General features: G+C 36.7%; 1 protein-coding gene across 1 annotated transcript in view; it reads left to right on the top strand.

Annotated features, from left to right (window-relative positions):
* LOC132104297 (thrombospondin type-1 domain-containing protein 7A-like) overlaps window positions 1-16,144 on the top strand; it is a 129,321-nt gene that overhangs the window by 96,484 nt on the left and 16,693 nt on the right. The window contains exons 9-21 of the mRNA XM_059509669.1: window positions 736-851; window positions 1,781-1,913; window positions 2,037-2,140; window positions 3,020-3,214; window positions 3,913-4,179; window positions 6,376-6,555; window positions 8,590-8,728; window positions 8,817-8,970; window positions 9,753-9,894; window positions 10,475-10,590; window positions 10,671-10,788; window positions 14,157-14,302; window positions 15,593-15,767. Coding sequence (XP_059365652.1) covers window positions 736-851; window positions 1,781-1,913; window positions 2,037-2,140; window positions 3,020-3,214; window positions 3,913-4,179; window positions 6,376-6,555; window positions 8,590-8,728; window positions 8,817-8,970; window positions 9,753-9,894; window positions 10,475-10,590; window positions 10,671-10,788; window positions 14,157-14,302; window positions 15,593-15,767 — 1,985 coding nt within the window. The remainder of the gene's footprint in view (window positions 1-735; window positions 852-1,780; window positions 1,914-2,036; window positions 2,141-3,019; window positions 3,215-3,912; window positions 4,180-6,375; window positions 6,556-8,589; window positions 8,729-8,816; window positions 8,971-9,752; window positions 9,895-10,474; window positions 10,591-10,670; window positions 10,789-14,156; window positions 14,303-15,592; window positions 15,768-16,144) is intronic.

The following is a 16,144-nucleotide window of genomic DNA, read 5'->3' as shown; positions in this document are numbered from 1 at the left end:
CTGTGGAAACGTTGTGTAGCTCAGGGATCCCATGCTGGCAATGGAAATTCTTCCCGGGGTTATTCATGTGCTGGGCTTTACCCACTGATCTACACATTCATATACACCGGCAGATATGCACACGTGAGCTGCATGATGATTGTTTTGGGATTTCATGTGAAAGAAGCAAGCATATTGGAATGATATTGGAGAAAGAAGTGTAGCATATGCAGAGACACATAATGAAGATGAAAATGTTTTATTTGAGGGTGAAATCATATTTACATTCTGCTATGTATGAATACATTACTGTTCAAAAGATTTCTTTCTTTATGGTTTTGAAAGAACTTCATCTTCAAGCCTGCATTTATTCAATAACAATACAGTTAAGTATTGTGAAATATGACAACTTAAAATAACAAAATAAAAATTGAAAATCATTTAAAATGCTATTTATTCTTGCCGATGGCAAAGCATTAATTTTCAGCCGCCATAACTTCAGTCTTTAGTGTCACATGATCCTTCAGAAATTACTAATATGCTGATTTGCTCCTCAAGTAATATTGCTTGTATATATGTATTTATTTTTTTTTTCAATATGATCAGCATAGCAAGTTAAGTGAAGTGTTATTGAATAATAATAAAAAATTACTTATATTTTCAGAATGTCTTAGTGTTTGGTTTGTTTCCCTTTAGCTTTGAGCTTCATGAAAATCGGAGCATCTGTACATGCTGTTTTACTGTTTTTCAATGCAGGTGCCCAGAGAGTCTGCGTCCAGATACTGTAAGACCGTGTCTTTTGCCCTGCAAGAGAGACTGCATTGTCACTCCGTACAGTGATTGGACACCCTGTCCTTCCATCTGCAAGACAGGTACTTTTTAACACACACTTATGAAACTTACATATACTGTAAAACTTCTGATGCATCTCTTGAACTAAAGTCAAATAGATTTTTTTTTTCTCAAAGGCTGAAGTTTCATTGACATCAATACATAAAACGAATACATATAGTTCACTATCAGCAGTCTATCAGAAGTGTTTAGAAGCAGTTTCTTTGTTCTCACAATCGCTCTCTATCAACACTATAAAAAGGTTTTGTTGCTTGGCAACTCCACTTATAGGAACCAGAATAAATGCTATAACAAGCTGCTTTGTTATATGAAGCAAATAAGCATTACCTTTCTTGTTAAAAAAAAAATTCCCCATTGAATATCACACTCCAGTGTGTTTTTGTATAAAATATTGTCTTATTAAAGACCATCTGCTTGACGGTTTCTTCTTCACTGAACACTGAGCAGACTCCCCTCATTGATTTTCTTCTTTGTAGTACTGGTTACGTTTACAGTAAATACTTGATTTATGTGATTTTTACTAACTTTTGCATTTTTACAAAGAGAACCTGTCTCAAAGTTTGTGCTTTGCGGTGAACAGTGTGAAAACGCTATTCGAAATATCACATAATCAGATGCACAAATTAATAGATGCCTTCACCCTGTGGAGAACTTCAGTCTTTAGTTTATTATAAATAAAATCTAAGATTATCATTATTTCATTTCTTAATTGTACTTCATATTGAAATCATTAAGCCACAAAGCAGATGGTAGTTGTGATGTACTGTAATACCATTTTCAGAGATATAAAGTGCTTAGGATTGGCTGGAAACGTTGTTAAATGCAGCACAGTCATACAGAGACTTGTTTGCTGATTAGATATGTGAGTAGGAATTCCGTTTTTGCAGGATTTTTTATATTTATTCATGAAAGTTTCATATTTTCTTTCCATCCTCTTGTGTACATCCAGGCGGTGATGTCAAAAAGAAGCAATCCAGGAAGCGCATTATGATTCAGCTTCCGGCTAACGGAGGCCAAGACTGTCCAGAAGTGCTCTTCCAGGAGAAGGAATGCGATGCCACATCTGTTTGTCCGGGCTACAGGTGAGTAACAGAATACCTTTTGAAATTATAGTACTACATTTCATATAAATAACATAAATTATATAAATTGTAAATGTAATAATAAAAAAATATATATATTTATAAATTGCATTTGCACAATAGGTGGAAGACCCACAAGTGGCGCAGGTGTCAGCTGGTGTCCTGGGCGATTCGCCAGGACAGTCCTGGAGCACAAGAGACTTGTGGACCAGGACTACAGGCTAGAGGTACAGAAAAACCCTCAACATCGACCTAAAATCTTTCAGTGTCACTAATACTTTGTAGGTGCTTTTAGCAGTGTTTCACACTTGAAGCTGGGGAGATGGGTAAACGTGTGGTAAATGCATGAGATTGGTAGTAATTCGATCTGCGACTGAGAGTTACCATCAAAGGGATTGTGGAAACGCTTCTGGATTTAAATTAAATGTTCTGTAAGAGATTCAGAAAGCTGTCTGAAGCAGTCACTTTGACTCTTACCAGTAAACCCTTTCAGGGTTCAAATGCAGGCTATTACTGTGGTGTTTTGAAAAACATATTTGAAAAAAACAAAAAAAAGATGAGAGTGCTATATATAGGCCTGGAGACAGTGGATTTTTGTGCTGTATAGCTGATAGAGACATATTTACCACACTTGGAAGGTTCCACTGTCATAAAAGCATTTTATGTGGGAACCTTTAACTTGGGTTAAAATTTTTAACTACTAAAAGAGAAATGCAGTATATTGCTTATAAAAATGGATGGTAAGAGCATATTTTGGCCTTTGTGTGAAAGAAAAAGACCTTATGCAGGTTGTTCTTAAAATCACATAAAGTACTGCAGAAAGCTTCATTAGATTTCAACTTCTCGGCACTGCTTACGTTAACAACCATTACACGCAATAGTATCCCTCAATACTCAATGCATGACTGAAAAAGCAATCCAATACAATAGCTTTTACCCTCATTCAATGATATAAATCTGGATCCTTCCGGCTGCTTGAGTCAATAGGCATTTAACTGCCCTCTTGTGTAATCCATCACAAGATTCATAGCTTTATTCAATGTGTGTGGCTTTATAGGTGAGAGTGGCCTGATATATGTTGATCGCTTTCATCTTTTCTCCCTCAGCCGTATCATGTAAGAAGTTGGATGGTGGACCCACAGACGTTACGGCCTGTCTGAAGTTTGCGGGTCCTATGCCTCAACTCACTCAGTCCTGCCAGCTTCCATGTCAGGATGACTGCCAGCTGACTACCTGGTCCAAATTCTCATCCTGCGCTGCTGATTGTGTGGGTGTACGAACTAGGAAAAGAACCCTTGTTGGTAAGTTCAGGATAAATGAGTCTAAATGAAATTGAAAACAAGTGTGCTGCTGAATGAAAAAAGGTTTCTTTTTTGAATAGTACATTCAAAGAACAGCATTTATTTAAAATATAAATATTTTGTAACATTATAAATGTCTTTACTGTCTATTTAATGCATCCTTGCTGATTTGAAAAAAAAAAGTTGTGTATTATTTTACAGTGGTAGTGAAAAATTCAAATATATCCGTCCCCTTGTCTCATTAGGATGATTGATTAATTTGAGGAAAGCCCTCTGTGTTGCAAATGCTTTTGCAAAATGATTTTTAGTTAGATTAATTTGCCTGTACCTCATTTGAGCCAGAAATGTGGTTTAACCTTTAGGATAATGTGCCATGAGAAGCTTAGTCGGTTATTTAGAGGTTAACAAAATACTTTGTGTGTGCCAAAGACCTATTTGCCCTTTGGAAGACCTGCTGTAAGTCAAGCAACTTTGCAAAAAAGAATTAAGATTAGTGTAATAGGTCTTTCAATTTGGATAAGTCTGCTTACTCATGATTACTAGATCATGGTCTTTTGAGCAAAGGAGTTCGATACTATTACAGGATCATTCTGTTAGCAGTGCATTCCATATCATATTATTACAAAATATTTATTTCCCTGATCATGGAAGCGTATTTAAATGGATGACATGATCTTATGATATTTTTTTTGGCATAGGTAAAAGCAAAAAGAGGGAACAATGTAAAAACACACAGATGTATCCTCTGAGTGAAACCCAGTACTGCCCCTGTAACAAGTACAATGCCCAGCCCGTGGGGAACTGGTCCGACTGTATCCTGCCCGAGGGTGGGCGAGTAGAGGGCCTTATGGGTATGAAAGTGCAAGGTGATATCAAGGAGTGTGGCCAGGGTTACCGGTTTCAAGCCATGGTGTGCTACGACCAGGACAACCGCCTCGTGGAGACGTCACGCTGCAACAGTCATGGTGGGTGAAAACAGCTGAGTTACATCATTCCTGTGCCACTTTTGTCATTAATAAGGATTAATTTAATTCCCAAACATACTCACGTCATCGGTTGAGCCAGCGTCAATGTGTCGAGAAGAGTGTAAATTTTAACCCTTTTTTGTTTTGTTTTGTTTTGTTTTTTTTAAATAACATTGTGTACATTTAGGCAATATTTTAATATGTGATATTCATTCTTCATAAGACATCTTCATAATAACTAATTTTACATAATAACAGTTCATGTGACAAGAAATGTGAGTGGAAAATTAAACCAAATTTTTATTTTTTATATACTAATCTGAATAGGAGAATACATATTTCATGAACATAGATTACATGTATATAATACAATTAGCCTCAACTGAAATAAGTCTCATCTGTTTCCTCTATTATGTTAATTTAAGTTTTAACAAGTTTTGTTTTCTGAAAAAAAAAAAAAATATATATATATATATATATATATGTGTGTGTGTGTGTGTGTGTGTGTGTGTGTGTGTGTGTGTGGGTGTGTGTGTGTTTGTGTGTGTGTGTCAGAAAACAAGATGTACAGTAATATACTATGCAATTGCTTTTCAAGTAAATAAATCTTGGTTTAAAAATGTTTAGACATTAGTACTTGGGGTAAAAAAGACAATTTTAATCGTTTAATTACATAATGCTCGATTGAAGCATTCTTTTTTTATCAAAACAGTTCCTTATAGTTTGTCCATCTGAAATAAAGAATGCAAAGAGCGTGTCTTAATAGAAAATAAGCTTTCCGCAGCAGTGTTCGTAATCTAATTCCGCTCCACACCTCTCGCCACCTCCTGCAGCAAGGAGCTCAGAAAGTAGCGTTTGGCAATCCGTTCCTCTGAGCCCGAGATTAGACTGTGGCAAACTACAGTGTTAGATGAAAGCATGTGGAATCTCATGGCCGAAGCAAGAGCTCTGTGCCCAACCACCTCCCCACACACACAGACACTTTAGCGTTGGCGATTAAAGGGGCAGAGGCTCGTGCCAGCCACCCTCTGTGCACGACATGGTTAAGGTCTCTCTCTTTATGAGTCACAGTCCTCTAGTATGGATTGTATACTCTCAGCTGGAAGCCTGCCACTGGCTCAAAGACTCTGCATCCCTGCATGAGTGAAGATGTGCTGATGGAGACAGGATGTTTCTCTCTCTGCCTCATCTCGCTCTCTTCCTGCTTCCTCTGAGACATCCCTCACTCCAATCAGACCCCATACCCCTCATGATCTGAAGCGTAGTTGCTATTTTGTGAGGCTGTCAGACTGGCATGTTGCCCAAGGTGATTTGTAAAGGGGGTTGAGCATGTTTAATCCAACTAAGTTAAATGCCAACACAGTAGGCATTCTGGTTCAAACTTGTATGTACAGATATCTGGACTTTTTTTTTCTTGATGGAGTGTTAATTAAACTTTATTAATATAGTGCCACTGTCTAAATTCATTTAAATTAGATTTCAATTTCTTATTTTAAAATAAGATTTTCTAAGATTTAAAAATACAAATGATCTAAAATGAAAATTTTCCTCACTAATGGAGCAGTTCATGTGGAAGCCCCAGAATTAAAATAAAAATAAAAACAATGTCAACTTTTTATCTAACAATTCTGACTGTATCACTATTATGAATTTGTATTTCACAATTCAGAATTATTTTCTCAGAATTGTATGTTCATAACATAATTTTGACTTTATCACTCACAATTGTGTGTTTATATCCCACATCTCACGATTCAAAATTTAAACAAAAGTTGCAATCACCATTTTTATTTCATGGCAAAATTCATGCTTTGAATCACATTGACTTTGACAGATTTTTAAACCTCAGTCATCAATTTAAATCAGATATTTTTGTGCTTGTAGGTTTGATGGAGCAAAGTATTATGGAGCACTTAATGTGGAATACCTGCTGTTTTAATCATCCTCAGAAATGTTCAGGACTTGAGCTGAGTCAAATGTAGCTTTTCCCATTCCAGAAAGAAACTATAACCTTTGCAAGTTGTGATGTAAAATTAAACTTGAGCAGACCATATCAGTGCAAATGCCACAACCTTGACCTTAACCAATTTATTAGGCTTACTCCAGTAACCAGCATCATATCTGTAACATCATATTAGTTTTACTCACTATAGCAGAAACGTTAAGTTTCATTCTTCTCTCTTTTATCTCTTGAAGGTTACATAGAGGAAGCGTGTATCATCCCATGTCCATCTGACTGTAAGCTCAGCGAGTGGTCAAACTGGTCCCGCTGCAGTAAGTCTTGTGGCAGTGGAGTCAAAGTAAGGTCCAAGTGGCTTCGGGAGAAACCTTATAACGGTGGCAGGCCCTGCCCCAAACTGGACCACGTTAATCAGGTATGCAGGGACTGGGTTATATTTTGTTTAATGAATATGTGCTTGTCTTGTTTTAATGATGAATTACTGGGGTGCTGTACAGTTTTCTTTAAAGGACTAAACAGAATAATATGTTTAATTAATGCACCGCAATGGGGTTTACTAATATGTTCATACACTGTAGTATGGAATATTGTTTGTGCATCATAGCTTTAGATCATTAAAGATTCATTTACTCAGCATCAAACGATCTTCTGAGGTTTTGGAAGTGACTAATAATAAACGGTATGTAACAACTTCTCTGTTTTCCGCATTTCTCCCTTTTCATCTTCTCTCTCTCTTGTCATGGCGGGAATCCTGCAACAGGCTCAGGTAAAAATCTCAGGTTTTAAATGATTAATGATGGTGCACATGATTAACCAATTATATATTTTGGTCAATTATAAATTCAAGATTTTGATAAATGCATGACTTTCAGGTCCAAGGACATAAGAATGACCTTAAAAGTAACAGGACTCATTATAAACCTGATTGGCTTTGCTCATGAATATTAAGAAAGTGATGTAAATGAAAGGAAAATTACCTTTTTCATGTTAGTTTTCTTGTTGAGATATTTTTTGATTAACATCAGTAAATAATGGGGGTGGGAGAAAAAAAATAGATTCTCTGATGCATCGCGATTCTCTCTTCAACGATTCTGAATCGATTCTGAAATGTTTTCTGAGCTTGTTTATTTTTCCTGCATATGGCACGTGTGCGCGCAAAAGACGCGGATGGCTTCAATGCACAGAATTTGCGCTGTGAGATACGTGCACATCACTTGACAGTCTGTGCTTCCACCCGCCGTGTTTTACTTTAGATATGCTTTCATTTATGTCATTTGGAATGCAGTACTATTAGATGCACGAAACTGTGTTTGTTGTCCTGAAGCTCAGTTTCTGCTGCGGTTAAATGCACTTGCATTTTCAAATATTTCAGTCAGTTATGTTTTCAGAGCAGGAAAAAAACATCTGATATCGAAATAGATCTGTGCATTAGTGCGAATGCAGCCTTTTAAAGTGGCCACTTTCTATAATCTCATCAGTAATAATAAAACGGCAATAATGCTGAGGAAAAAAGAGAAAAATCCTCAACTATTGTCTGTACAATAATAATAATAGTTAATTTTGAACCAAGTACATTTATAAATATAAAGTAAAGTTATAAAATGTATTTGAAAATGTAGCCATGTGCAGTAATATTGAAAACGGAGAATGTGATGCATCGTGATATTGAGTTGATAATGATAATCGTAATTGAATTGAATTGTAAAACCAGTGAAGATTCACACTCCTGTTTTTGAGATGGCAGTACTGACATACAGATATAACTGCAGTTTTGTTTAAGATGTAAAGTTGTAAAGATGTATTTGCAAAGCAGAAGAATTAATTGGGGAAGAAATGTGGATCAAGAATTGTTTTGGAATTGGATCGTGACTCCCAGAATCGGAATTGGATCGGATCATGAAGTGCCTGAAGATTCCCACCCCTAATAGATGTATAGGTTGTATGGCAACATTGTGATGCATCGATGCATCTTAATTGAATCGAATCGTGGGCCTCTGAATCATAATCGAATCGAATCGTGATTCCCACCCCTTGTAAATAACCTAAATTAGTTCATTTTTGTTGATCAGATTTTTTTTATGTTTGTTTTATGTAATTGTTTTATGTTTTTGAAAGAAGTTTCTTATGATTAGCAAGGCTGCAAAATACAGTAAAAAAAAAAAAAAAAAAAGGTAATAGCACTAGAGTATTGCAATTTCAAATAACAGATTTGGTGCAAATTTTTTTTTTTTTCTCTTCAGGATTCTTTGATAAATAAAAGCATTTACCTATTTATCTAAATTCTTTATCTAAAAATGCTCTAAATAATTGTTAGTTCACTGTTCATTCATGACGACTAAAGAACGAACGAATGTTGATTGAATAAAACCTGTAAAGTGTTCCAGTAAAACTTTATAAATAGGATTGTTCCCCAAAAAGTTGTCGAACAAACTGAAACCTCTGTGGTGTTTCTCAGGTGTATGAAGTTGTACCCTGTCTGAGTGACTGCAGTCAGTATGTCTGGGTGGCTGAGCCGTGGAGTGTCTGGAAGGTCAGTAATGTTGATCTGAAGGAGAACTGCGGGGAAGGTGTACAGACGAGGAAAGTTAGGTATGACTGATTAAAATAAAAACATTATTACTACTTAACATAGCTTTTTTTTTCATTGTGGTCCTAACAGATGTTTCTTTTCATGAAGGTGCATGCAAAACACTGTTGATGGACCTTCAGACCCTGTGGAAGACTATCTCTGTGATCCAGAGGAGATGCCGCTTGGAGCCCGAGAGAGCAAGTTGCCCTGTCCTGGGGACTGCGTTATGACTGACTGGGGCCCTTGGAGTCGATGCCCATTGGTGAGAGGAAACATTGATCAGGAGCACATCTAATGTTCAGTATAGCACACAATCCTATTTTCCCCCTACAGTGTTGTGATGGATAATCAGTTCTTCCATAACATTCCTCACTGCATGGTGTGTATGATGAAGCTGAGTGCAAATCTTTTCAATGCAAAAGTCCCCTGAAAGCCCAACGTTCATATGATAAGATTAAATTCATGAAGATTAGCCAGGTTGGAACCTCTTCCTCCTGATTTTCCATCTCCTGTAGAGGAGGATTTGAGACACAGCATGTTCTTCAGAGCTGAAAACACATTTTTTGATCAGCCATGCACAGGCAGACTGTAAATGCCAGGCAAAATAAGAAATTTGAGGACGGTGTTCTGTATGGCAGGGATTGGCCACTCTGAGTGGGTTGCGAGTTCACAAACAAATAGTTTGCAGTGGGATAAGTGTGTGAAGACAACAGAGGTCTTGTTTGTCTCAGTGTGATTCCCAGGCACGCTGCCACCAAACTGCAAGGGTAGCTAATTGCCATGGATACTGAGAGTATCCCTGTGGTGAAAATGCGGGTAGGCTTAAAACATCTTACACATGACATAAGAGAGGAATTTATTTCCCTCAGAAAGAGCTGCCAATGTCTGAAATAAAAAGGAAATGTGAAAGTGAAATGAATCTGCTGCACATACGCTGAATACTACAAGTCCTCTCTTTTGTCCATTTGATTGTTCTTTTATGTTCATTGATCATTGTTTATCAATTAAAAGCTTTTTTTTGTCTCTTTTTTTTTTTTTTTGAAGCCATGCAATGTCAATAGTACAAGACAGAGGAGCGCCAGCCCTATACGTCAGCCTGGGGAAGGGAAACAGTGTCCTTCAACTACAGAGAAAGAAACATGCACCCTGAACACCAACTGCTTCCATTACTCCTATAATATTACAGGTAAACACTGGCTGAATTTTAACTAGAACATTCTGGCTACCAGATATATGCGAAGATTAAAACATTCACAATATGATTTGACAAATGTGTCTATTTATCTGTCACCCGGCTTCTTAACTTTAATATTCCATTCATGTTCATTTGAATAGCTTATGTTTCAGCTCTTGACTTTTCCTAATACTTATTATCAACAAATTTCAACTTCATAACAGCATTATTTTCCTGAATGCAGTGCAAGTTGCTTTGGAAAAAAATATTTACCAAGTGCATAAAGGTAATTTAAATGTAGTGCTTCTGCCATAACTTATTATTAATTTATTAGAATAAAATATAAATAAAATATTCAAAATATAAATAAAAAATTTGAGATATTTCCCCTCTAAGAATAATTTTGTTAATACTATTTCACATTATATTTGTTTTGGATCAAATGCAAATAATTTTACTTGACAATAACAATGCAGATGTGCCAGGTATATGAGACATTAAACAGTGCATAGAATTAATTGGAGATTAATTTGAAATAATTGGTCAGAAAAAATATCAGAATACAGTATTTTTTTTTATATTTCCCATCCAGACTGGAGCACATGTCAGCTGAGGGAACGAGCCGTATGTGGGGTTGGATTCAAGACACGTATGCTTGACTGTGTTCGCAGTGACGGAAAGTCTGTGGACCTCAAGTTTTGCGAGGAGGTACTTTTATGTTCACGAGACATCATTAACAAGTGATGCTTCTGTTGTAAATCCACTAAAATTGATTTGGTTTCTTTTAGCTCGGTCTCGAGAAAAAATGGCAGATGAATGCTTCCTGTGTGGTCGAGTGCCCTGTCAACTGTCAGCTGTCTGATTGGTCATCCTGGTCTGAATGCTCTCACACCTGTGGTCTTGCAGGTAAGCCAAAACTTCATATTGAAGATCTTTATTAGAAGTTGTATTTATGCCAGAACACGGTAAAAATTCAGTTTTTGTGGCATTATTACATTTGCATGGCTTGGATCATTCACACTCTCAGTAGTCCATCAATCTGTTTCAGTCTTGTGGTCCAGAACATTGATCTTTGATTTTAGCTATCATGACTGGTTCCTCAAATGACAGGTTTTAGGGAATTATATTCAGCTCTCTGCTATCTTAGAATTACAAAAGCGTTGGCTAAAACCACAAAAAATGTATGGTGTGAGAACAATTTTGTTATCGCCCAGAAGCAGCAATTGATAGGAGGATAATGATGTCCTTGAGTGTAAATCCATCTGCTCTGATGACTGATTAGGGGCCCATTATGTTTGTGTGCTTGGGGCCTAAGAGACCACTACACTGCACAAGGTCTTTGAGAGCCAATGGCCAACAACTGCTAGAGCAAACCCTGCCACTGTATGAAAACTGCTGGTTTATTTCATTGTGGCATCTTTAATCTGTCCCCAAGCGGCAGGACTTCCACAAAGATGGTCTGTAGCCCTTCACAGAAAGTCCTCATGCTTGTACCGATATTATTGCAAATAACTATTTTCAAACTGAAATGTAAAAAATTTCTAGGATTAATTCAGAACAATTTGTTCATTTCTAAGTTCTCTTAGTAATGTACTTTTTGTATTCATAGTGAGTTCTTATCATTTCTTATCAGTCAAATAAAAAATTGACTCCAAAAATGTCACATTGTGTTAGCAACATAAAAAGTAATAACATTTGACATCAGTGAAATAATTTTTTTTTTATGAAAGTTTATTTTATTTTTTTTAAATAAAAAATATTTTGTACAGATATCATGAATTATTAATTCATGAATATATATATATATATATATACATATATATATATACATACATACATATATACATATATATACATACATATATATATATATATATATATATATATATATATATATATATTTTATGTATGTATATATATACCGAAAATGAACCGAACCGTGACTTTAAAACCGAGGTACGTACCGAACCGTGATTTTTGTGTACCGTTACACCCCTAATATATACTGTATGTATATATATATATATGTGTGTATATGTATATATATGTATGTATGTATGTATGTATATATATTTGTGTATCATATAAAAACCCTGACCTTGTTTTGTCATGAAAGGTCAAATGATCTATATTTTATGTTATTTTATGAAACTGACTTTGACACCTTCATGAGGGTCTTCCGGGGTCTAATATATGATACATTATCCTGTATTATTATGTGTGTGTGTCCCTCCATTTTTCTGCACATTACTTGCATCTCACTTCACTTATTGGTCCATGTGATTATTCACACCACATGACTTTGATTTGCTAGAAAAATGTTTTGTTGTTGTTGTTAATTTATATGAATTGTAACATTTAGTAACAACTTTTTTTTCTAACAATAATAGAAGATTTTGTCAAACTACTGCCAAGGCAACAATCAGTACAGAAGAGGCATACTCCTCGTTATATAATCTTTATATACAAATTGTTAATAAATAAATTAATAGTGTTGGTTGCTACGATTAGCACCCATGAACATGAAATTCAGCAAAGAAAAATTTAATTTTCGTGTGACATACTGTATGTAGTGCAAAGCAAATTAAGATCCAGTTGTGAGTTGAGCCATGAGCTAAATATCCAGCATTGGCTGCGGCACACAGGTTATGCTGTTCGCCCTAAACCTGGTGCCTTGGCCACCAGTGAAGACAGGATGAGATGAAAAGGGAAGAGTGAGAGAGAGAACTGAGAGAATGAGCAATCCCTACAGCTAAAAACTCTCACAAAGACACACAAGCAATTGTGTACATACATTTCCCCCAGTTGTACCCAGCATATAAAAAGAGGATGCAAGGCACTGGGAGTTAATTTGGTTTGTGGCTGCTGGAAAGCATGGAGCTTCACAGAGGATTCTCCGCAGGGATGGTCCATCACGGCAGACTGCAGCGAAGATGAATTACATCTGATACAACTAGCTTCAGGGCAACGTGTCAGCCGATGACTGGGCTATGATCATATTTTAACATTACGAAGTGCCTAGCTGTACCCTTCAAGGTTGTGTGCATCCAGCCTTTTTCCTGATAAAACTAACTGCAAAGTAGTTAGTAGTTGACAGTATTTTCCAAGCACAGCCCACCATCACTTCTGCTAGGCCTGATGACCTTTTGGCACCACCTTTGCTGTAGTATTTCAGTGCCAAAACCTGTATTGTATTCACAAACCACCTGAAATCCAGTTTAACCAATGCTAAATGTGCTCAAATAGCACTAAATAGTTACTTCTTGAGCAACAAATCAGCATATTAGAATGATTTCTGAAGGATCGTGTCACACTAAAGACTGGAGTAATGGCTGCTGAAAATTCAGCTTTGCCATCACAGGAAAAAAATTACATTTTACATTATATTAAAACTTACTGAACCCAAACCCCATCCATGAAGAATGATGATTATGGGATCGTACAACAAGAGAGATCCCTTTAGATCTAAACATTAGCTAACACTATTTATGAACTGAGTGGTCTGTAAAAACAAAAACAAAAAAAAACCCTTCTATAAAATCGTGTTTTTAAATGAAAAAAATACATACATTACTTTAAGTGCTCACTCTATAGTGATTTTAGAAACACACGTTTTGAAGTTTTGTAAAGGTTTTGTTATTTAGTTTTTTGTTGCCATGCAAAATAATGGTTCTTGTGAGAGAAGAGTTTTATTGCAAGCATCCCCCGTGTGCCACTCGTTAACAGCAGGATGCATTCTGCCTGAACGAGTCTACACTCCATTTCTCTCCATCCCTCTCCTCAGCCCTGCAGAATCGATTTAAGAAAATCACGAGGGGGGGGGGGGGGGGGGATGAATATTCAGAGTGGTTTCAGGGCCTGGAATTAGGTTTGAAAAATGCCTGGCAGATTAAGTTATTCACAGATGGGTGGAACATTTCTACACAGAAAGAAAAACTTTCAGGTCACGTATCGTTTTTGGCTTTCCATTGGAGAGGGATTGACTTACCTGAGATTAGTGTGTGTGTAACATGAGATGATTCACTTACAGTAAAAGCCTTTATTTCATTCGAGGAGTCAATTTGCTTGTTGTTAAAGTATAAGTCGTGCATCATCTTTAGCAAGCATCCGAAAAACTAGGGAGTTGTTCTTCCGGTATATGAGCAAATATTAAAATATAATTTGTCATGTCTTGAAGAAAATGTTGTGTTGCAACAACAAACCTACCTCAAATATTATGGGTTTTCAAAACAATGTTACAGTGCAGCACTGTGAAAAAGATCTGTTTCTTTTAGGGAAGCTCTGGAGAAGGAGAACTGTGATCCAGGCCTCTCAGGGTGATGGCCGGCCGTGTTCCCCACAGCTGGAACAGTGGAAGCCCTGTCCTGTTAAACCCTGCTACAGCTGGAGATACAGCGCCTGGTCTCCGTGCAAATCTGAGGTGAGTTTGCTGATAAATTGCTGAGCTTTCTTTAATCATTTTGGACAATAAGCTGAATTAAACGAACAATTTCTCAAATAAATGCTTTTCCATTGAACTTTCTATTCATCAACTGTTTTCAACACTGATAATAAGACATATTTCTTGTGCAAATTAGCATACAATATTAAAATGATTTCTGGAGGATCATGTGACACTGACGCCTGGAGTAATGATGCTGAAAATTCTACTGTGCCATCTTGCTCATTCAGTACATTGTCCTACTTTATTTGTGCATATGTATATATGTACAGTATGTATATTTATGCATATATAGTCCTATTTTCCTAACATACTGAATTAGTATAAATCCGTAAATAAATGAAATAAATGTTAAATGAACCACATAATTTATTTTAAAAAGTATAAGGTGTGGGCACATTTCATTTCAATACAAATCCGTGCAATCATAACTTTTGCATGAGGGACAAAAAGTTCCCCATTCAGATTTTCAGATGCTCGGAAGTCGGTCCACCACACTGACCAACAAAAAGCTGCTTGTGACCCGAGCTTCATATATCTCTGCGTTACTGACAATGAACATGACTTGTTGTTGCATGCAAAATTTAGCTGAAATTCCACTAATGTGACCGTAACTTAATATGTAAAAAAAGCCTATATGAATATCTCAAGAAGGTTTCATCTTACTTGAGGCGCTCTTCCCTATGGTAAACCACCATCACTTCATTTCATCTGCAGCAGTGTTTAGGTATATTTAGAATATTCCCCAAATCCTCTTCTGCTTTGGCCTTTCCACAGCGTTTCTGCTGTCGTCTTCCTCCTGTCATCATCAGTCTGGTTTTCAGGACCCAACAGGGGGTTTAATTAAAGAACACAGACAATACACACAGCCTCTCTCTTCTCTCCTTTCTTCCCATCCCTCTCTTTCTCCTTCCCCCCTCGCGCCTCATCCCCCTTCACAGTGCAGGCTGTGAGAGAATATTGACTCTGGCCTTTGTTCTCGGCTGCCTGTCTCTAAAGTGTCTTCTTACAGCCCTCAGCAGTCTCTAGCAGCAATGCTTCATGTTTTTTAGAGATTTTCAGTAGCCATGAAAAAAAATAATGCGGGAAGCTGACAGTGCGAAACAATGTTGGGATTTCTTCCTGCCTCATTTTGTATCATCCGGAGAAGTTTTGCTCTTTCTAGGTCTAGAGCAACAAAGAAGGTGCTTTTCTGTGTAGAGTTCATCCTCAATCTCCACTAGGACTACAAAAGGTTTATTTATTTATTGAAACTCCCTGTTTCATTAGGGTGCACGGTGTGGAGAGGGCCTGCGCTTCAGGAACGTGTCCTGCTTTGTGTCTGATGGATCGGGGAAGGATCCGGGCAGTATGGTGGATGAGGAACTGTGCGGAGACCTGGAGCAGACAGTGGATGAGGACAAACAGATCATCCTGCAAGAAACCTGCACGGTGCCCTGCCCAGGTACCAACTAAAGTTACAGATGTGATGACATGCTGTTGAATGCAAACATTGAAATTGAAGCACCATACTGATGTAACTCTTGGGTTTAGAAACTGACATTAATTACATCAAGCACATAAATATTTGTCATAATATACACTACTATTAAAAAGTTTGGGATTAGTACATTTTGAGATTTATTTTATTTTATTCAATTTTATTTTATTTTTTATATTATTTTTTTCTATTTTTTTTCATTCCGCAATGTTACTATCAAAAGTAACATTAAAGACATTTATAATCTTACAAAAGATTCCTGTTTCAAGTAAATGCTGTGTTTGTTTGTTTTTTTATTCATCTAAGAATAACATACTAAACAGCACAATAGTTTTCAACAT

This window comes from Carassius carassius, chromosome 25 (assembly GCF_963082965.1).
Source record: "Carassius carassius chromosome 25, fCarCar2.1, whole genome shotgun sequence".
Classification (NCBI taxonomy): Eukaryota; Metazoa; Chordata; class Actinopteri; order Cypriniformes; family Cyprinidae; genus Carassius; species Carassius carassius.
Note: the sequence above shows the minus strand (reverse complement) of the source record. Positions and strands in the feature narration are given on the sequence as shown.